General features: G+C 47.8%; 1 protein-coding gene across 1 annotated transcript; it reads left to right on the forward strand.

Moving 5' to 3' along the window:
- The first annotated feature begins 11256 nt into the window (after positions 1 to 11256).
- Positions 11257 to 19815, forward strand: MUL1 (mitochondrial E3 ubiquitin protein ligase 1). Its single transcript, XM_084875063.1, has 4 exons — positions 11257 to 11550; positions 16244 to 16331; positions 17109 to 17229; positions 18613 to 19815. Exons 1-4 carry the CDS (start codon positions 11431 to 11433, stop codon positions 19340 to 19342), a joined length of 1059 nt encoding a protein of 352 aa, XP_084731189.1. The 5' UTR covers positions 11257 to 11430; the 3' UTR covers positions 19343 to 19815.
- The last annotated feature ends 2059 nt before the right edge of the window (positions 19816 to 21874 follow it).

The raw sequence follows: 21874 nt of genomic DNA on the forward strand, positions 1-21874 counted from the left end.
CAGCCTGGCAGCCACTGCTCCGGGCCTGGCCGCACCAGACCTGGCTGCTCCGGGCTTGGCCGCTCCCAGCCTGGCAGCCGCTGCTCCGGGCCTGGCCGCTCCCAGCCTGGCAGCTGCTACTCCGGGCCTGGCCGCTCCCAGCCTGGCAGCCGCTGCTCCTGGCCTGGCCACACCAGACCCGGCTGCTCCGGGCCTGGCCGCTCCCAGCCTGGCAGCTGCTGCTCCGGGCCTGGCCGCTCCCAGCCTGGCAGCCGCTGCTCCTGGCCTGGCCGCACCAGACCCGGCTGCTCCAGGCCTGGCCGCTCCCAGCCTGGCAGTCGCTGCTCCGGGCCTGGCCGCACCAGACCCGGCTGCTCCGGGCCTGGCCGCTCCCAGCCTGGCAGTCGCTGCTCCGGGCCTGGCCGCACCAGACCCGGCTGCTCCGGGCCTGGCTGCTCCCAGCCTGGCAGCTGCTGCTCTGGGCCTGGCCGCTCCCAGCCTGGCAGTCGCTGCTCCAGGCCTGGCCACACCAGACCCAGCTGCTCTGGGCCTGGCCGCTCCCAGCCTGGATGCTCCGTGCTTGGCTACTGCTGTTCTAGGCCTGGCTGCTCCCAACCCGGCTGCTCTGGGCCCGGCTTTTCCGGGCCCAGCCACTCCGTGTCTGGGTGTTCCTGGACTGGCCACCCTGGGCTTGGCCACCTCTGCCTCAGGCCTGGCTGCCACTGCCCCAGGTCTGGCTGCTCCAGTGCTGGCCGTTGATGCTCTTGTTCTGGCTGCTGCTGCTCTGGGGCCTGGCCACTGCTGCTCCGGGCCCAGCTGCCACTGCCTTGTGCCTGGCCACTCTAGGCCTGGTCGCCGCTGTTCCAACATTCTGTCCCTTTTTTCTCTTTTTTTTTTTTTTTAAAAAAAAACCCAAAAAACGCATTTATGTTGCAATGTTGGCTGGTGCGTTGAGTTCTGACTTAGTCTTTGATTTTTCAAGATCTTCTTTGTATTCTTTCTTAAGGAATTTTACTATCATTTGCTCTCACTTGATTTCTTCACATTGAGAACTTCTTTGGTTTCTTCCTCCTTGTCCTGGGAGCTCAGCAGGTTGGCCTGTGGCACCCCTTTGTTCTCCGCGGGCTCCCGTGCTGCTCCAGCCTGTTGCCGGGGTCGGCGCCGCCCAGGAAGCAGCCCCCGTCCTTGGCTCCGTTGCCCGCGCTCAGCAGTCGAAGGCTCAGGGGCACCCCCCCCCCACTGGGGGCCCCGTCGCCCGGCTCCTTGCTGGCGCCCGGCTGGCCAGTGTCCGGCAGGGGCTCCTGCTCCTCGTCGCGTTCCTCCAGTCTGGAGCTTTCTTTCTCCCTCCCACTAGGGGAGTCCAGGATCAGAGTTAACAGACTGTCCTCTGCGCACAGTGTGCGCGACTCCGGGGGCTCGGCCTTTCGCCGCGCTCCCAGGACTCCACCTCACAGCCCCGTCTCCCCCTGCCCGAGCCTGGGTCCCCAGGGACTGGCCCAGACCTGGAGTTCGGGGCGGTCCGGACTGAGGCTCAGAGCTGCCACCGGAGGCTTTGTTTCTTCCGGCTAGGGTAATCCAGCATCAGAGTCAACATTCAGTTCTCTGCGCGCCATGTGCGCGCGACTCCGGGGGCCCCGCCTTTCGCCGTCCCCCGGGATTGTCTCCCCCTGCCGGAGCCTGGGTCCCCAGGGTCTGGCCCATAACTTGGGGCTCAGTGCTGCCGGTTCGGGGGTTCAGCCCAGGCTGGGGGTTCTATTTCCTTCCTGCTAGGAAACGCCAGGCAGCACCCAGCCCTCTCCTCCTCTCTGGCTGCGACCTCTCCGCCACATTTCTTTCTTTTTAAAAAATTTTTTTTATTTTTTACAGAGAGGAAGGGAGAGAGATAGTTAGAAACATTGATGAGAGAGAAACATTGATCAGCTGTCTCCTGCACACCCCCCACTGGGGATGTGCCTGCAACCTAGGTACATGCCCTTGACTGGAATCGAACCTGGGACCCTTCAGTCCGCAGGCTGACGCTTTATCCACTGAGCCAAACCAGCTTCGGCCAACACACATTTTTTTTTAAAAAATAAATCTTTATTGTTCATATTATTACAAATGTTCCTCTTTCCCCCCCCCCCTTCCCCCATTGCTCTCCTCCACCAGGTTCCCACCCCACCCTCTGCCCTTTCCCCACTCCCCATTGTCCTCATCCATAGGTGCACAGTTTATGTTCAGTCTCTTCCCACATCCCCCTCTCCCCTTTTCCCCAAGAATCATTAGTTCACTCCCCTTCCATACTTCTGATTCTATTATATTCAACAGTTAATATTGTTAATCAGTTGTTGTTTTTTTTAAATTTCCTTGTTTTTTAGATTCACTTGTTGGTAGTTACGTATTTGTTGTTCATAATTTTTATCTTTATTTACTTTCTCTTCTGAAAGAACCCCCTTCAGCAATTCATGTAATTCTGGTTTGGTGGTGATGAACTCCTTTAGCTTTTTTTTTTTTTTTTTTTTTTTTAGTAAAGTTCTTTATCTGGCCTTCGATTCTGAGTGATAGCTTTGCTGGGTAGATTATCTTTGGCTGTAGGTTCTTACTATTCATCACCTTGAATATTTCTTGCCATTCCCGTCTGGCCTGCATGGTTTCTGTTGAGAAATCAGCTGACAATCGTATAGGTGCTCCTTTATAGGTAACTACCTGCTTTGCTCTTGCTGCTTTTAATATTCTCTCTTTGTCTTTTGCTCTTAGAATTTTAATTATGATTTGTCTTGGTGTGGTCTTTTTTGGATTCCTTTTGTTTGGAGTTCTGTGCGCTTCCTGGACTTGTAAGTCTAATCTTTCACCAGGTGGGGGAAGTTTTCTGTCACTATTTCTTTCAGTATGTTTTCGATATCTTGCTCTCTCTCATCTTCTGGGACCCCCATAATTCTGATGTTGGTTCACTTGAAGTTGTCCCAGAGGTTTCTTACATTATCTTCAATTTTCTGGATTCTCTTGCCTTCTTGCTTCTGCGGAGGAGTGTCTTCTGGCTCTTTATGTTCCAAATCTTTGACTTGATTCTTGCGATCTTCCATTCTGTTTTTAGGACTCTGTATAATATTTTTTATTTCAGACAATGTATTCTTTATTTCTTGTTGATCCCTTATCATTTCTTGTTGATTCCTTATTAATTCTAGTTGATCCCTTTTTATATCCTCATAGGTCTTATCGACCTTTTCTAGGAAATTCTTGAAAAACCTTATAATAAAAAAAGAAAAAAAAGAAAAACCTTATAAGCATAGATTTGAACTCTATATCCAGTCGCTTTTTGTCCTCCATTTCTTTCTTTTTTTTTCTTTTTTCTTTTGTGATCTATTTTGTTGTCTAGGCATTTTTGCAGCTTCCCTAATGGGGCGGAGTTTCAGGGTGGGGCCTACAGCCTTGGCTTCCGTCAGCCCCGCCCTATGCGGCTCCTGAGTCTCAGTGTTTCTCAGGGTCCTTCAGTACTCACTGCAAGCACCTCTAAGAGTGAGGTGCCCTCGATTTTCGCCTGCTACCAAACAGTCTAGGCTCTCCCCCAATGAGCCCGGAACTGGGGTTCAGTTCAGTTGGAAGTGGAGTTGGAGGTGGCATTCAGAGCAGTCTGGAGCCTTTGTCTCCTTCCTGCCAGGGCAATCCCGTGGCACAGCCAACCGTCCCTTCTCTGCGTGCAATGTGCGTGCCTCCGGGACCTTCTTTCACCGCTCCCCTGGGGTTTCGCCTTACAGCCCAGCTCCCTCTGTGTGAGCCTGGGTCCCCGAGGTCTGGCCTAGAACTGGGGTTCAGAGCAGTCAGAACTGGGGCCCAGCACAGTCTGGAGCCTTTGTCTCCTTCCCGCCAGGGCAATCTGGCAGCAGAGTCAACTGTCCGTCCTCTGTGCGCAATGTGTGTGCAATGTGCATGCCTCCGGGACCTCCTTTCACCGCTCCCCTGGGGTTTCGCCTTACAGCCCAGCTCCCTCTGTTTGAGCCTGGGTCCCAGGGTCTGACCTAGAACTGGGGTTCAGCACTGTTGGGTCTGGGGTTCAGCACAGTCAGAGCTTTTATCTCCTTCCCGCTAGGGAACGCCAGCCAGGCACTCAGCCGCCCTCCTCTCCGGCTCCGCCCTCTCCACGCACGCCACGTGTCTCCGTACCTTAGGCTTTTACAGCTTCTCCGCTCTTCCTGCTGGTTTTCTCCTTGCTTCTTGTTGTAGAATTTCCAATCAGTCAACTTTCCTGTAGTTCTGGGTAATGTCCATTTTATATTTTAGTTGTATTTTATTGAAATTGTTGTGTGCGGCTGAGGCTAGGTGTTTACCTGTGCAGCCATCTTGGATTCTCCCAACACACATTTCTTATCTTACAATTCTGGAGGTCAGAAGTCTAAAGCAGGTCCACAGGGCTGCCTCCTCGGCAAAGGCTCCAGGGGAGAAGCCGTTTCCTTGCCTCCTCCGCCTTCTGGAGGCTAAATGCTGAGGCTCGGGCCCTCTTCCTCCATCTTCAATGCCAACAGGGCAGCATCTTCTCTGGTTGCCATGGAAGGAGACATATTCACATAATTCTCAGGGATTTGGAAGTGAACATCAAGCTACCAAATCTTCCGATAAACCATATCTTCCTTGTTTATTTGCTTATCATCTGCCTTTTTGAGGGCAGAATTTAGACTCCTCCTGGAGGATTTTTAAAAATACATATATATTTATATTGATTTTAGAGAGGGAGAGGAATAGATAGAAACATCAATGATGAGAATCATTGATTGGCTGTCTCCTGCATGCCCCCTCCTGGAGATTAGGCCCACAACCCAGGCATGTGCCCTTGGCTGGAATCGAACCTGGGACCCTTCAGTCTGCAAGCTGACTCTTATCCACTGAGCCAAACCGGCTACGGCCTCCTAGAGGATTTTATCTGTGTCCCTAGTGGCTACAACTATTCATGGCTAGGAGGTTATGCTCATTAAATACAGTTGACCCTGGAACAACATGGGTGTGAGGGGTGCCAATCTTCTGTGCAGTTGAAAATCCCTATATAACTGAAGTTGGCCCTGCACACTGTGGATTCTCAACTGAACATGGAAAATACTGTTTTCGATTGCTTGACTCCTCTGATGTGAAACCTGGGGATACAGAGGGCCAACTGCACACTGAAAACATCCGTGTTAAGTGGATATGCCCAAACTCATGCTGTTCAAGGGTCAACTATATAGTTTTGAATGAATGGGCTCTGGCTGGGTTTGTCTGTTCTCAAGCTATGTGGCACCAGCAATAGTGGCTGGCTCCAGGCACCAGCACCTATGTGGCAGGCAGTGTCGACAGTGCCTGGGTGACTTTGAGGAGGACACTGGGCAGCCCTCCACCCCAGGTGGGCAGATGGGAGCTGAACTCCCTTCCCATCAGCCATTCTCCCCCACCCCAACCTTTTTTTTTTTTTTTTTTTTCTTCAAGGCCTCTTTCAGGTAATTTGATTGAATTCTTTGATGTTTATTGAGTTCGGAGGTAGGCTTGGTTCCGCCCTGCCACTCCAGGAGATGTCTAGAAAGAGCCTCCTCGCCCTCGGATTTAAGCCAGAGATTCATCTTCAGTCTGGCAAACAGTATTTCGTTACCATGGCAACCGAACTTCTAAAAAAACGAATGTCAAGTAACACGAGGATCCTAGTGCTCATGGCAACCGCCATTGCTGCATATTTTTGGGAGAAAATGTGTCTGGCCTTCTTCCTGCCTGTGAGCTGGGGGCGGGGGGGTGAAGGTGAGGTTAGTAGCCCCAGGTGCCCTCCCAGATTTGATGAGACACTGAGGTTTTGACCATAACAGGGTCAGAAGCTGGTCTTTTCCCCCAGGTAAAAGCATCGCTTTTCTACAAGGTCACATAACCAATGCCTTCCCCCCAATGCCTAGAAGGAATTCTGTCTTTCCCCCCTCTTTTCTTTGATGCTCCAATCCCCAGAGACTTGTGTGGGTTCTACCAGGCATGTGGCCATAAACACACACACACACACACACACACACACACACACACACACACAGGGGCTGAGGAGCTGGCGAGGTGTAGGCAGCACCCTTCACCCACTCTTCCGTGTATTTGCTCATTGATTCATTCATGCATTCCCTTAGTAAATATTCACTGAGAGCCGGTAACGGGCCAGACCCTTTGCTGGGGCCTCGGAGGCAAATAGGACATGTTTCAGGATGTGATCCCGGGCTCTCCGCCCCGGACTCTCGCAGAGGAGGTATGTAAACACATAAATTACACTGCAGCTTGAAAGACAGAGGCTTGCGGGAGGCACAGGAAGGAAGGGAGTGATTAACTCTGGCAGAGATGTAGGTGGAGGGTGGGGGGTGGAAATCAAACAACCCAGCCCTGTTTCAGGTTCTTTTTCAGAAAACATTGGCCAAACAACATCCATTCAAGGAAGATTTAAGAAAAGGTCACTAGCAAGTTTCTCAAAGGAAGGTTGACTAATCCGTGGACTCAGCTGAAGATGCATATTTTCCCTATTATAATGTTTCTGGGGGGTGGGAAGGTTGGGGGGTTAATGGAGGGATGAGGACACATATGTAATACCTAAATAAATAAGGAAATTAAAAGTTTAAAAAAATGTTTCTGAAATCAGGATGTGTCTGACGATTAATGGATCGAGTATTGACGTGTTTATTGCCTTGCCTCACTCCCAGTTAAATGTATGGTGTGGCTTAGAATCAAGGAAACACGAGGTTTTCCTTTTTTCATTCCCAATACTCGTTAGTAACTAAGCTTCAGAGAACCCTCTTGGCCTTATACCCCTGCTCACATTTCCCCCATGAACGTCAGCCTTTCCGCTTAGAAGGCAGGGTCTGATCCCAGTTAGCGGGATTCCAAGGGGCTTCTCCGCACTGGGTGGCAGGTCAGCGTTTAAGAGCACGGGTTCTAGAGTCAGTCTCCCTGGGTTCCCTTTATATCCAGGCCCCCTCACTTCCTCCTTGTGTGGTCTTCTCTGAGCCTCAGCATCTGCATAAGTGAGATCATAATGTTACCTCCCTGTAGGGCGTGGTTGTCCTTCAGCTCATCCATTCAACAAACATTTATGGAGCATCTGCTATGTATCAGGCACTATTGAAGAGCTGAGGAAGTGGAAGTAGATAAAACAGAAAATCTCTGCCCCTGTGAGTTTATATTCCACTAGTGGCCCGTTGCAGGAAGATTCCTGAAATAGGGCTTCCTGCTGTGGCCGGAATTGAACCCGGGACCTTCTAGTCCCCTGGCCAACGCTCTATCCACTGAGCCAAACCGGTTTCAGCAAGTTTGTGCTTCTTAAGAGACTTCCCTGAAGTTCCTCAGCAGACCTTCCCCTATAGCTCATTGGCCTGAGCTGGATCACATGCTCATTCCTAAGCCAATCCCTGACAATGGGAACAGGACCACCACGATTGGCTGGGTCTCTGGCCAAGGTCCACCTCTGCAGCACAAGGTCCCACACAGAGTCCTACATTTATCTTTTCCTCTCTAGTGTCCACAGTCTGTTTTCTCAAGTTCCATTCCATTTGCCTCACACATAGACAGTTCTCTCCCATCTTCAGGAAAAATGACCTTGCATCTTTTCTAGCCACCATATTTTTTCCCTTCCATCAGCGTCAGGTGGGCTCTTGGTTGGCAGAACTCGAAGCTACTGAGATGTGCAGAAGGGCTCCATCTCAGCTTTTTCCTCTCGATGGACAAAGGCTCAGGGGCAGACCAGGGCCAAGGAAGCGAAGTGTCAGGGATACAAGATAGTTGACAGCAGACTCTTTGTGAGGTAGTGAGTTCTCCACCAAGAGAATTGTTTAGGCAAAGACATCCCTCTCTGAGTCAATGCAGAAGGGCTTCTGTTGGGAGTCAGTTTGCAATAGGGCTGTTGATCCATTCATTGATTCAGTCAACAAATATTTATTGAGCACCTATTATATACCAGGCACTGGGCTAAATATGAGAATGCAGTAGTTAACAAGGCAGGTACAACTGGACTCATTCAAGTTGTACCTGCCTTGCTAACTGCTGCATTCTAATAGCGTAGGATTTAGCAGGGGAGAGGGAACCTACATGTGTGGCAGAATGATCGCTGAAGTTGCTTTAAATAAAAGATTTATGATTCTGTATATAAAATGCTTGGCTTAGTGCCTGGCACATAGTAGGTGTTCAGTAAATGTTACCATTGTTATTTCCTAACTGCAGAAGCCTATGGCAATGCGTTTTTTTCTCCTCTGAACTTCTGTGTCTCTTATTCCTCATTGGCCATTCAGCTATAGTTTTGTCATGAAACTTTTATTTATCTTGTGACTACAATAAACTTAAAAGAAATTACAATATTACCTACCACATGGTGTTGAATTGGTTTAAAAACAATTGATTGTTCAAATTCATCCATGCCCTTGCTCACGTTTTGCAAACCAAGAACATGAATAATAAAAGGAGAATTCCTAAAATACCTACCCACATCTCAGCTTCTCTGGGTCAACAGCAGAAACAGGGATATTACCCGCTTCTCTGCCTGAGAAAACGAAAGCTCAGACCAGTCAAGTGCTTTGCCCAGTACCTGGGAGGAGCTGTAGCTTCAATTGAATCCCAGCTGGAATACAGACGGGAAGCTGAAATTCAGGAAGGTGCCTGGACTTGTCAGAGGTCACATGGCTAAATGGCAGAGCTGATGGAGGACTCAGGGCGCCTGACCTCCAAGCCTGTCCTGAACCATCCTTTCCCAGTACCAGGGTGCCAGGTGCCGTCCACGGACCAGCAGGTGCTGTCAATAACTAAGGGGAGGGGCGGGACCCTGCACATCACAGGGGTGATGGTCACAGGGCCTGCTGGCAAATATCAATAGTAGGTCTGAGATGAACTGGGCCCCTAGATACAGCCCAGCGTGGATCCACAGTTAGCTTTAGTGCTCCCTTTAAATCTCCAGACCCTCCCTCACCCACCATTCCTTTATCTCCCTCACTCTCCCGCCCTCTTATTTTTGCCTTTGGCGTCCTGTGCTCATTGCGCCTCCTTGTGGCTAATAGTATCCACTGCAGCCTTGACAGCTTCCTGGGAAAATCGAGATTACAGAATTTAATTTCCATTTCCCCCCAGTGGAATTCTGATTTACAGACCAGTTTCCAAAATTGGCTGTGGCTGTCATTGCCCAGCTGTGGTGGCTCAGTGGATTGAGCGTCATCCCATGGACCAAGAGGTTCTGGGTTCGATTCCCAGTCAGGGCACATGCCTGGGTTGCAGGCTTGATCCCCATCATTGATATTTCTTTCTTTCTTTCTTTCTTTCTTTCTTTCTTTCTTTCTTTCTTTCTTTCTTTCTTTCTTTCTTTCTTTCTTTCTTTCTTTCTTTCTTCCTTCCTTCCTTCCTTCCTTCCTTCCTTCCTTCCTTCCTTCCTTCCATATATATTTTATTGATTTTCCACAGAGAGGAAGGGAAAGAGATAGATAGCTAGAAACGTCGATGAGAGAGAAACATTGACCAGCTGCCTCTTGCACACCCCCCACTGGGGATGTGCCTGCAACCAATGTACATGCCCTTGACCGGAATCGAACCTGGGACCTTTCAGTCCACAGACCGGAGCTCTATCCACTGAGCCAAACCGGTTTTGGCCATCATTGATGTTTCTATCTCTCTCTTCCTCTCCCTTTCTCTCTGAAATCAATAAAAATATTTAAAACAAACAAACAAACAACAAAAAACAAATTGGCTGTCATTGAGTATATCTTTGAGTCGGAGGAACATGTCAGGTTCAGGGTAGGAGATGACCCCCACCTGTTCACAGAACTAAAATCTCTTCCCTTGGGAGGAGAGTAAACTGCACCCCTCTTGCTTGCACTAATTTCACTGGGCCTGGGAGAGTGGATTCCCTGCTTCTGTCTGCTTCTTCACAAAACACTAAACATCCAGAGAGCAGAGCCTGGCTATTTAACAACACAGTGCTACTCCAGTAGCTGGGATGCAGGAGGCGCTTGTAATTGTTGGTTATGGAGTGACTGGCATGCTCTTCCCCTTATTTATTTATTTATTTATTTAATATATATTTTATTGATTTTTTTTTTTACAGAGAGGAAGGGAGATAGTTAGAAACATCGATGAGAGAGTCATCGATCAGCTGCCTCTTGCACACCCCCAACTGGGGATGTGCCCGCAACCAAGGTACAGACATGCCCTTGACCGAATGTAACTCTTCCACAAAATACCACAGTCTGGGAGAGTCTATTTTGAATAAGTGGCGTTAGAAGAAGTTTAAGTTTAAAAAATTTGGCTCTCAAAAGAAATTTTTCAATTGTTGTACTGTTGATATTTTGGCTCTGTTGATGAACGAGTTTGCCAACTACTGCCCTAATCTCTTTGGCCTGTTCTTGTTGTGGGGTCGAACCCTGGAATCAAAAATAAGACCACCAGAGGCTGCTAATTGATTAAAAAAGCAGGTAATGATTTATTGAACTGGCCAGGACGGCCGTGAGAGCACCACAGGCAGGTGGAGTCCACACTCACTACTATGCCGTTCCAGGTGTAGACAGTCCCTTTAAAGGTCTAAACCACAAAATTTCCCTTTGTTCTAAATTCTAAATGCTGGGAGCAGCCTGCAGGGTTGTTCCCAGCTACACCTGCTGGACGTTGGAATGTGGACCTATCTTGCGAAAGCAGATACTACAGAAGCAGAGCTGAGCAAACTTAATCTCTAAAGGTTATCTGCAGTTTAACTCCTGCAGCTACTGAGTCAGTGGGAATCAATCTCCAGTGGTCCTGGTCCACAGGCACAGGGAAACTGCCTTAGCTTCCAGGTCTCAATCTGGAAGCTGAGCTAACTACCTATTGTTTAAGCAAGCTAGTGAGTGCAGAAGCCACAATAGCAGGGTTACAATTCAAACAGCAGTTTTTACCGAAGTATGGTCGCTATCATACTTAATTCTCTCATCTGTAAAGTGGAAGAATAAAACCCAAGTCTCAAAGGTTGCCCTGAAACTTAAATGTGTAATACTCATAAAATGCTTATTACCCAGCCTCTTCTTTCCTTCTAATCTGATGCTGGAGACGTCAAACAACATTAAACAGCCCCAAACCCTTAGGACATCAACGGCACTGAGATTGGGAACACGCCGACCAATCAATTGTGTTCCGTGCTGGTGGTGCACCGAACACAATTGAGTGGGATCTGGGAGAAACGAGACCCCTGGCTCAGCTTCCTCCAAACACTCCACATACCCGGCTCCGGAAGCCCCGCCCTTGGGGACGCCCTGGCTGCGAGGCCGTCACCCCGGCAACGCCACCTTCCGGTCTGCTCTTTCCCCGCCCCCACTTCCGGCGTGGGATGACGACACCGCTTGGCGACCACACAAGTGTTTCCGGGAAAGGTCCCCGGGCCGAGGGGGCTGCTGTCCCTGGCGGAGCGAGGCGGAGGGAGCGGCTCCGGGCGGGGGTCGCGGCGGGGCCTGAGCTCGCGGTCCCTTCCTGGCCTCGGGGCGCGGCGCGGCCATGGAGAACGGCGGGGGGCCCTCGCTGGGCCAGTTCCTCCTCCTGGGCACCAGCTCCGTCGTCACCGCCTGCCTGTACTCCGTGTACCGGCACAAGGCCCAGGTCGCCCAGGATCTCAAGGTCAGTGCGGTCCCCAGCCGGTGTGCTCTCCGGCTCCGGGATTGGGGAGCCCCCAGTTCGCCTTGGGCGAGGCCACCGTCGGAAACGACCCAAAAAGAGGAACTGGGCCCAGGAGAGTGTCCCCCGGGCAGGAAGTGGAGGAGGACCTGGGACCAGAATTGGGGTATTGTGATAACTGCTTCACGACTCTCTTTCCGCCAAGCTCCTCCCAAGATGCAGAAGGAATCTTGACTTTACGACTCGATTCACATATTTATTGACCCTCGAAGCTGCAGGCTCTGGGGGATATCGCTTGGGTAGAACAGACGAAAGCCCCTGCCCTCGTGGAGATTCCATTCTACTCCCACCAAGCCAGACCAGGGACAAACAAGCCGGGTGGTGTGCCAGGTGGGGATAGATCCTCCAGGGAGAAGGGAGGATGTGATGCTGCAGAAACGGAGGTGTGCTATTTTCAATAAGGTGGCATTTGGACAGAGCCAGGAAGGAGGGGGACCTGCAGATGTCTTGGGGGAAGCGCGGTTCAGGCAGAGGGAACAGCCAGTGCAGACACTGTAGCTACTCAACTCCTTGCTTCTCCAGACGCTTCCTCTTTTAATATCTTAAGTTACTTAAAAACTAACCCTCTCCAGCTGCACTTTACAGCTTACATAAGACACTCCATCTTATTTTTATTCTATTCAGTAACTTTTGAAATGAAAGTGAAAATTGCCTCCAGATTGCAAATCAGGAAAGGTCTTAACAAGTGAGTCAGGTTGAAACGGAAACTTAAGATATTTTAGTTCCACGTGTGGGATTTTTTTTTTTTCCTGATTGAGGACATTGCTTTAGGGTGAATGGCCCACGAGGAAGCGATGGACCTCATTAGGTTGGAAACAGAGCCCTTATCTTACTTCTGATTCAGTACCTGATTAAATGCTCAATAAATGTGGAATCGTGTTGGCCGACATTCTTACATTACAATCTTTAGGGTTTCATTGGACATTTATTATTGGAAAGATGGATTCCTAAACCCACCAACTTCGTTATCCGATTGTTTTCTGATAATGTTAGTTGGTTTAGAAACAAATGTGTGAAATCTCTTCTGGGAGAGGAGTTTTGGAGTCTGTCTGGAATGAACCAAGTTCCCAAACAGTTGAATCTGTGGTGTGAATGGGGTCCTTAGGGGAATTCCAGCTGCCCTGTTCTTCCCCTGATTAACCAAGTCACTTCGAAAGTGACTGGCTCTGAGTGTAACTGATACTTCACTTCCTGACTCAGAAATCAGGTTGCATCAGGCGGACCTGATGTGGGATTCTTTGAAAGGGTGATCTCTCCAGCACCCGTTTTTGGATGACCTTAAAAGCTTTGCCAATTATGAGTGAAATAAGCCAGTCAATGAAAGAGAAACACCATATGACCTCACTCATTTATGGATAATAAAGAACATTATAAACTGATGAACCAAAAGATAGATACAGTAAAGCAACAAGCAGACTGTCAAATTACAGCGGGGAGGGTAGGGAGATCTGAGGGAGATAATAGATCACCGAAGGACTTGTATACATGCACATAAGTACAACCAATGGACACAAAACTGGGGAGGGAGGGTATGTATGGAAGGGGGGGTGCAATGGTAAGATATGTACAGAGATAATAATTTAATAAAAAAAACACACAAAAACAAACAAACAGCTTTGCCAATTAGTTCCTAAATGAGGATGGAAATGGCCCCTTATTGTAAGAAGATTTGGGACTCCTCATATTTCAGATTCTATTTTTTTGATCAGATTACTGGACTTCTATATCAGGTTTGTGTGTTATCACTATTTCTTATAGTGATAGGAATGCATGTTTATTGTGTGCCTACTATGTGCCAGCCTCTGGGCTAGATTCTTTACATCTTAAGGTTCATATAATCCACATAAAAATTTTGTGAGATCATGCTCCCCATCTTTCATATTTTTGAAAACTGAGACTTAGATAAATTAAGTTGTTCAATCACAGTAGATGCATTGAAGCTTGATTCAATCCCACCATATTCCTCTTCCAGCCCTTAAAAAAAAATTCTAACTGGCCATCCCCTGGTGGATATTTTATCAGCTGTGTGACTTGCGACAAGTCACTTCACCTCTCTGAGCCTCAGTTTTCTTATCTGTAATTGAGACTAATAATGTCTACTATATAAGATGGTGTATGCATTAAATGGATTTATACATTTAAAGAGCTAGCAAAGTGCTATAGCATATGTAAGTGCTTATGTATTCAGCAAATACATATTGAGTGCCCTAACTTTCCTAGAGTCTAGTAGTCCAGTAGAGAAAGACAATAAAACAAACACACTGTTAGCTGTTATGACTTATTTTACAATTTTTCTTCACAGTGTAGGTGGTTAATAAGTGTTTGTTGACCTTGCTCTTTTACTGTGTAGCAGTAGCTTAATCTCAGTGACCTTAATACGTGTGCAGTATCTCATCTCTTTAGAGGTAACTCATCTGGCATCCTTAAGATTTGTTGATGGGAATACTGTGGAAGTGAAAACTGTCCTCCATTCATCCCGGAATCCCTAGCGCCCAGCAACTTTTTCTTAGTTTTGAAAGAACAGTTCCCAAGCACAGCAGGTGGGAAACTGAATTGGAAGGGGTGGGAGAGCTAGTGGTTGTCAGAGGAAGACAGCAGCAGGTGTGATTGTGAAAGGGAAGAAGACAAACTGGAAATAGAACAGTGCTTGGCACCAGGTAGCAGATCCGTGCCTGTACAGCAAACGCACCCCTTTATGATGGTGTACAATGCAGGGCGTGAGTTCATAAAGGCCTGGTGATGACCATGCCAGCCGGTGCCCCGGCCCCGGCCATGCACTGGGCACTTGTTTAGATGCTTTACACACGAACCTTTGGATGTATGGTTCTGTATTGTCAAGAGAAGATTCACATCTATTCAGCCTGTGGCATACAAATTGGTTCATACGTTTCATTTAAAAACGAAGATGAAAAGGAGTGTTTATTTCCATTAACTGGAGAAAGGATATGCCCGGCTGGTGTGGCTCAGTGGTTGAGCATCGACCCAGGAACTAAGAGGTCATGGTTCATTTCCCCGTCAGGGCACATGCTTGGGTTGTAGGCTAGATCCCCAATAGGGTCTGTGTAGGAGGCATATGATGGAGAAATTAACCTGCGGGTAGGCTGCAACCAAGCCTTAATTATTTTTAGATTGGGAGCTCCTTTCACATTCTTTGAGGTTCAGGGTTCAGGTTCTGGAGAATGCTTCACACAAATGAAAGAGACTAAAAAAAGATTTAATTTGGAAATATTGGGAGCCAGGCAGGACTGCCACCTTGCTTTGGCCTTGCTATCCCTTTTATTGAGACTATGGGATATACCCATAGCCCTTAGGCAGGTAATTCCAGTAACAGGCAGATTATCTTATCAGTAAGGATTTACATGATTATTTGGTGGGGAATGAAGTATAGTAGCTACCATACTTAGGTAAAAACTACTGTTTGAATTTTAACCTGCTATTCTGGTTTCTGCATTCACTCACTCGCTTAAACAATAGGGTAGTTACCTCAGCTTCCAGATTGAGACCTAGAGGCTAAGGCAGTTTCCCTGAGCCTGTGGAGCAGAGCCACAGGAGATTGATTCCCATTGACTCAGTAGCTCCAGGAATTGAAACTGCAGATAACCTTTAGAGATTAAGTTTGCTCAGCTCTGCTTCTGTAGTATCTGCTTTCGCAAGATAGGTCCACATTCCAACATCCAGCAGGATGTGGCTGGGAACAGACCCTGTGGGCTGTTCCCAGCATTTAGAATTTAGAATTTAGAACAAAGGAAAATTTTGTGGTTTAGACCTTTAAAAGGACTGCCTACACCTGGAACGTGCAGTGCGGTCCTGAGTGTGGACTCCACCTGTGTGCGGCCGTCCTGGCCAGTTCAATAAATTCTTGCCTGTGTGTTTTTTTGTTTTGTTTTGTTTTGTTTTAATCAATCAGCAGCCTCCGGTGGTCTTATTTTGACTCCAGGGTTGGCCCCACAACAGGGAAGTTGCCTCAGTTATCATTGTCTCAATTAGATAGGGAGTGGTTGGCTCTGACCTTTCAGAGCTTCAAGGTTGACAAGCCTTCCACATCTTCCTATTAGTGAGACAATGATCGGTTTCCGGCAGCAGCTTATGACGTTTCTCATCGATGTTTCTGTCTATCCCCCTCTCTTCTCTAAATAAAAAAATAAACATATTACAAATATATATATATTGAAATATGTTTATTGATTACATATGTTTATTGTATATGTATGACACCCCATTTTGCAGATGGCAGGGGGAGGCAGTGCCCCTTGCCTGTTTGTATGTTGAAACTTCTCAGACACAGCTTTGGATTCTGAATCTCCTATAGTCTTCTTCCTGCCTGATTTCCTTCTCCTCTCAACATGAAAACAGTGAATATCGTATTTTCTGGCGTATAAGACGACACTGTGTTCTAGTAAAAATCCTGCTCAGATTGGCCAGAGTCAGAGAGGCGGTCTATTAAAAAAAGAACTGGCGTTGCCTCGGAAGTGGGGGGTAGTCTTATACAGCGAATATAGGCCTAAACCTATGTTTTAACTGTAAAATTAGGGGGTCGTCTTATATGCCGGAAAATACGGTAGTCTTTTTTTGCCCTTTCAGTCTGATTGATCATGTTAGTATTCAGTAGTCAGTTTAATATGTTGTTTGCCTTTAGGGAGCGAAAAGAATCAACTTGGGGAAAGACTTAAAGAGTGTCCTTTCCGAAGCTCCGGGAAAATGTGTGCCTTACGCTGTCATTGAAGGTATGTTTGTTTACTCGGTAAAATGAAAAGTAACTTCCTCTTCTAAAAGCTTGTTCTTGGCTGTGTATCCTTGGGGCAGTAGTCCAGAACTTGGACTTGGGGCTCAGAAAGACCTGGATTATTGCAGTGTGACCTTGGGAAAATTGCCCAGCCTTTCTGAACCTCTGTTGTCCATCGCTAAGAGAATGTCTACCTTACAGGGTTGCTGGAGTGCTTGGAAGAGGACCCACAAAGCATAACTTAGGTTGATCCCTGTGGGAACCCCTTTCACATCCCGCACGGTTCAGGGTTCAGGTTTCTGAAGGAGGCTACACACAAATGAAAGAGACTAGAAAAGTATTAATTTGGGAATATAGGGGGCCACGTGGGAGCCCACCTCTAGGGGGAGGACTACACTCCCCCCCCCCCCCCCCTTTCTGGCCTTGCTATCCCTTTTATTAAGATCATGAGATACACCCATAGCCTTTAGGCAGGCGATTCCAATAATAGCCAATCAGCAATAATTTACATAAGACTAACGGGTGGAGGCTGCTTCCGCTACCAAGTCTCATCTAAACAGTGAGTGATTAGCTCTGACCTTGCAGAGCATTTAAGGTTGACCACCCTTCCGGGTTCCCTGTCCACATCTCTCTGTTAATGATGACAATGGGCTTCCGGCAGATCACATAGTCACCATTTTGATTAGTGAAATGAATCCAACTAAAAACAAAATTTAAATGACCTTAAAGGGAAGGACATAGCAATGCTTTGGAAATAAAATAATTGGTTTCCATTTAGGAGCTGTGCGGTCTGTTAAAGAAACGCTCAACAGTCAGTTTGTGGAGAATTGCAAGGGGGTGATTCAGCGGCTGACAGTTCAGGAGCACAAGATGGTGTGGAACCGAACCACCCACCTCTGGTACGTAGCCTTTCTCCAGTCTTTCTCCGCTGGCTGAGACCCGACAGTCAGCTTCTCATGGAATAGGGTGTAGGCCAGTTTCTTAACGTTGTTAATATTGTGTGTGTGGTCTGAGGACCTCTTAACTTAGAGTCACCGAGGCATCTTGTTCAAATGCAGGTTCCTGGGCCCCAGTCCAGACCTGCCCGATTAGTGTCTCCAGGACAGGGGAATTCGTTGATATGACCACCAAAGTTTGAAACTACTCACGTATGGTTTGGATTAATGATGTCAGTATTTATTAAAATGATTTTGTGGATTATTTTGTTTTTAAATGGAGTACCATTTTCTCAAATGACCCTAGTGGGTTTTTGTTTTGTATTTTATTATTATTATTATTTTTTATTATAATAAGAATACTTCACAAGATCTACCCTTTTAACAAACTTAAAAAATATATATTTTTATTGATTTCAGAGAGAAAAAGAGAGGGAGAGAGAGATAGAAAGAGAAACATCAATGATGAGAGAGAATCACCAATTGGCTGCCTCCTGCACGGCCCCACTGGGGATCGATCCCATAACCCGGGCATGTGCCCTCACCAGGAATTGAACTGCGACCTCCCAGCTCACAGGTCTAGGCTCAACCACTTTTAACAAATGTCTAAGTGTTATGAAACAGTTTTGTTAATTAGAGGCATACAGTTGTACAGCAGACCTATAGAATTGGCTCACAGAGTGGAAGGGAGTGGAGGAAAGATACAGCAACATCAGTGATGAGAGAGAATCATTGATTGGCTGCCTCCTGCGCGCCCTACACAGGATCTGCCACAACCTGGGCATGTCCTGACTGGGAATCGAATCGTGACCTCCTGGTTCATAGGTCAGTGCTCAACAACTGAGCCACGCCAGTAGGCAGGATTTTCTTCTTTTTATGCTGAATAATCCTCTGTGTGTGTGTGTGTGTGTGTGTGGCATTCTTTATCCACTCGTCCGTCCATGGACATGTAGGCTGCCTCCCTGTTTGGCTGTCGTGAACAATGCTGCAGTGAGCATGGGCATATAGATCTCTCTTCAAGACCCTGATTTCAATTCAGTACCCAGAATTGAGATTGCTGGATCATCTGGTAGTTCTGTTTTTAATTTTTTAAAGAATTGGATACTTATTATAAAGTGGCTAAAGGAAATCAATGGTAGAGGTGATCTATGATGGCATTTGTTGCCCAGTGAAAGCCCTGAGAACCTAACAAATTGAGGCACTTGGCTAATATTGATTTCTGTTGTCCTCTTCTAGCCGTGTCAGATTTTACCCTGTCCTTCTGGCATGTATGTGATCTCCATCTCTTCCTGGGCATGAGGTGTTTGCTTGTCCATTACTTTATCTTGAGTTCTCTTATTGTTTTAGGAATGACTATTCAAAGATCATTCACCAGAGGACCAACACGGTGCCCTTTGACCTGGTCCCCCACCAGGGGGCCCGGGGTGTGGCCGTGCGAGTGCTGAAGCCTCTGGACTCCGTGGATCTTGGCCTGGAGACCGTGTATGAGAAGTTCCACCCCTCCATCCAGTCCTTAGCTGACACCATCGGCCACTACATCAGCGGGGAGCGGCCCAAGGGCGTCCAGGAGACCGAGGAGATGCTGAGGGTCGGGGCCTCGCTCACAGGGGTGGGCGAACTGGTCCTGGACAACAACTCCATCCGCCTGCAGCCCCCCAAGCAGGGCATGCAGTACTATCTGAGCAGCCAGGACTTTGACAGCCTGCTGCAGAAGCAGGAGTGGAGCGCCAGGCTCTGGAAGGTCCTGACGCTGGCGTTCGGCTTTGCCACGTGCGTCGCCCTCTTCTTCATCCTCCGGAAGCAGTATCTGCAGTGGCAGGAGCGCCTGCGCCTCAAGCAGATGGAGAAGGAGTTCCGGGAGCACGAGGCCCAGCTGCTGAGCCGAGCCAGGCCCGAGGACCGGGAGAATCTGAAGAGCACTTGTGTCGTGTGTTTGAGCAACTTCAAGTCGTGCGTGTTCCTGGAGTGTGGGCACGTGTGTGCCTGCACCAGCTGCTACCAGGCGTTGCCAGAGCCCAAGAAGTGCCCCATCTGCAGGCAGGCGATCACCCGGGTGATTCCCTTGTACAACAGCTGACCGTCCGAAGCCCCTCGGTTCCACATAAAAGGAAGCTCTCCCCTTTCAGGGTTCTTATCTTAAGGCCTTAGAAGAGTAGGGGTGCGAGGGGTAGCTGTTACCTCCAGGTATGATGGAGGGAGGGAGGGGGCGCTGTCCAGACCTCACACCTCCAACCTGAGAGGGAAGCCTTCCCAGCACACGAGAATCAAAGCCCAGCCTGGTGTGTGTGCTGGCCCGGCCTCCCTCCCCAGAGCCCGCCGTGTGATTGAGCATCTCTTCGCTCAAGCTCCGAAGCCAGTGATCTCAGCTCGTGCTCCTGTGTCTCCGGGTCCTTCCTGGTGACTTGCTGATTCTTGTGGACTTGAGCTCTAAATGACTCGGGGGGCAGTGTGATGCACGCCTCATGGAGCTGCCTCTGGGGAGACTGAGTCTCTCTTCCTTTTTTTTTTCCTTTTCTTTTTAAAAAATCTAATAAATCTTTATTCAGATTATTACAATTGTTTTGCCTTTTCTCTCCCCCCCCCCCCCCCAGCTCCCCTCCACCCGGTCCCCACCCTACCCTCTGCCCTTATCACCTCTCCCCTCGTCACCCCCCCCTCCCGCTGTCCTCAGCCATAGGTGTATGATTTTTGTCCCATACCCCCTACACAGACACCCCTTTAACCCCGAGAATTATCAATCCACTCCCATTCTATACCCCTGATTCTATTATATTCACCAGTTTATTCTGTTCCTCAGATTTTTCACTTGGTTTTTAGATTCACTTGTTGATAGATAGGTATTTGTTGTTTATAATTTTTATCTTCACTTTTTTCTTCTTTTTCCTCTTTTTAAAGAACACCTTTCAGCATTTCATATAATACTGGTTTGGTGGTGATGAACTCATTTAGCTTTTTCTTATTTGTGAAGCTCTTTATCTGCCCTTCAATTCTGAATGATAGCTTTGCTGGTAGAGTAATCTTGGTTGTAGGTTCTTGCTGTTCATCACTTTGAATATTCCTTGCCACTCCGGTCTGGCCTGCATAGTTTCTGTTGAGAAATCTGCTGATAATCGTATGGGTGCTTCCTTGTAGGTAACTGTTTTTCTCTTGCTGCTTATAAGATTCTTTCTTTGTCTTTTGCTCTTGGCATTTTAATTATGATGTGTCTTGGTGTGATCCTCTTTGGATTCATTTTGTTTGGGGTTCTGTGTGCTTCCTGGACTTGTAAGTCTATTTCTTTCACCAGGTGGGGGAAGTTTCCTGTCATTATTTCTTCAAATAGGTTTTCAGTGTCTTGCTCTCTCTCTTCTTCTGGCACCCCCATAATTCTGATGTTGGTTCACTTGAAGTTGTCCCAGAGGCTTCTTACACTATATTCAACTTTCTGGATTCTCTTCTTGCTTCTGTGGAGGAGTGTCCTTTGCCTCTTTGTATTCCAAATCTTTGACTTGATTCTTGTGTTTCTCTAGTCTGCTGTTGGGTCTCTGTAGAATATTTTTATTTCAGTCAGTATATGTTTAATTTCTAGTTGGTTTAATTTCTTTTTCATATCCTCGGGGGCCTCATTAAATTTATCGGCCTTTTCTAGGAAATTCTTGAAAACCCTTATAACCGTGGTTTTGAACTCTGTGTCCAGTTGTTTGTTTTCCATTTCCTTTGTTTGAGATCTGTTTCCTTGTCTTGGCATTTTTGCTGCTTCCCTGAGTTGGTAGGGTAGCTTTGTGTGCTGGGTGTCCTATATGGTTCAATGGATCAGCCTCTCAGTTACCTGAGGTGGACACTTTTGGTGCACCCTTGTGGACTGTACAGACTTGTAGTTGTCTTTTTTTTTTTTTTTAATATATTGATTTTTTACAGAGAGGAAGAGAGGGACAGAGAGTTAGAAACATCGATGAGAGAGAATCATCCATCATCTGCTTCTTGCACACCTCCTACTGGGGATGTGCCCGCAACCAAGGTATATGCCCTTGACCGGAATTGAACCTGGGACCTTTCAGTTTGCAGGCCAATGCTCTATCCACTGAACCAAACTGGCTATAGTTAAGTCTTGATTGCTGGTATCATTGGGAGGAATTGACCTCCAGGCCAATTGGCTGTGAGGACCCGCTGGGTCTATAATGGAAGAATTGCTGTGCTGGAGACACATTTATGGGGCAGGACTTGTTCCAGTAGGGCTTTGGTGCTCACTGAGTCTGCCTCTTAAATGTGTCCCTCATGAGAGTAGTTGAAATCTGGTGTCGTCACACACAGACCACTAGATACACTAGTTTCTGGATCTCCAATAGGGTGTAGGTCAGCTACTGTCTGAGGGCACCCAATAGGAACTACAACAAGAACTACAGTTTTCTCCTCTTTGTTTGGGATTTGGCGGTTTTGGAGCAGTCTGACTGGAGATGCAGTTTATTTCCTTAAGCTGCCACAGGGCAGGCCATTTATTTGCAGAAGCTGCTGTATGGAGCCTGGGTGGGTTTGTAGAATGTGAGGGGTGGGGTCTCAGGGCGGGGTGGGTCTCAGGTGTCACTAGGCTGGGGCGTTGCAAACTGCGATGGCTGCCGTCAGCTGTCTCTGC

This window comes from Pipistrellus hanaki, assembly GCF_964339955.1.
Source record: "Pipistrellus hanaki genome assembly, chromosome: 2".
In the NCBI taxonomy this organism is placed as follows: domain Eukaryota; kingdom Metazoa; phylum Chordata; class Mammalia; order Chiroptera; family Vespertilionidae; genus Pipistrellus; species Pipistrellus hanaki.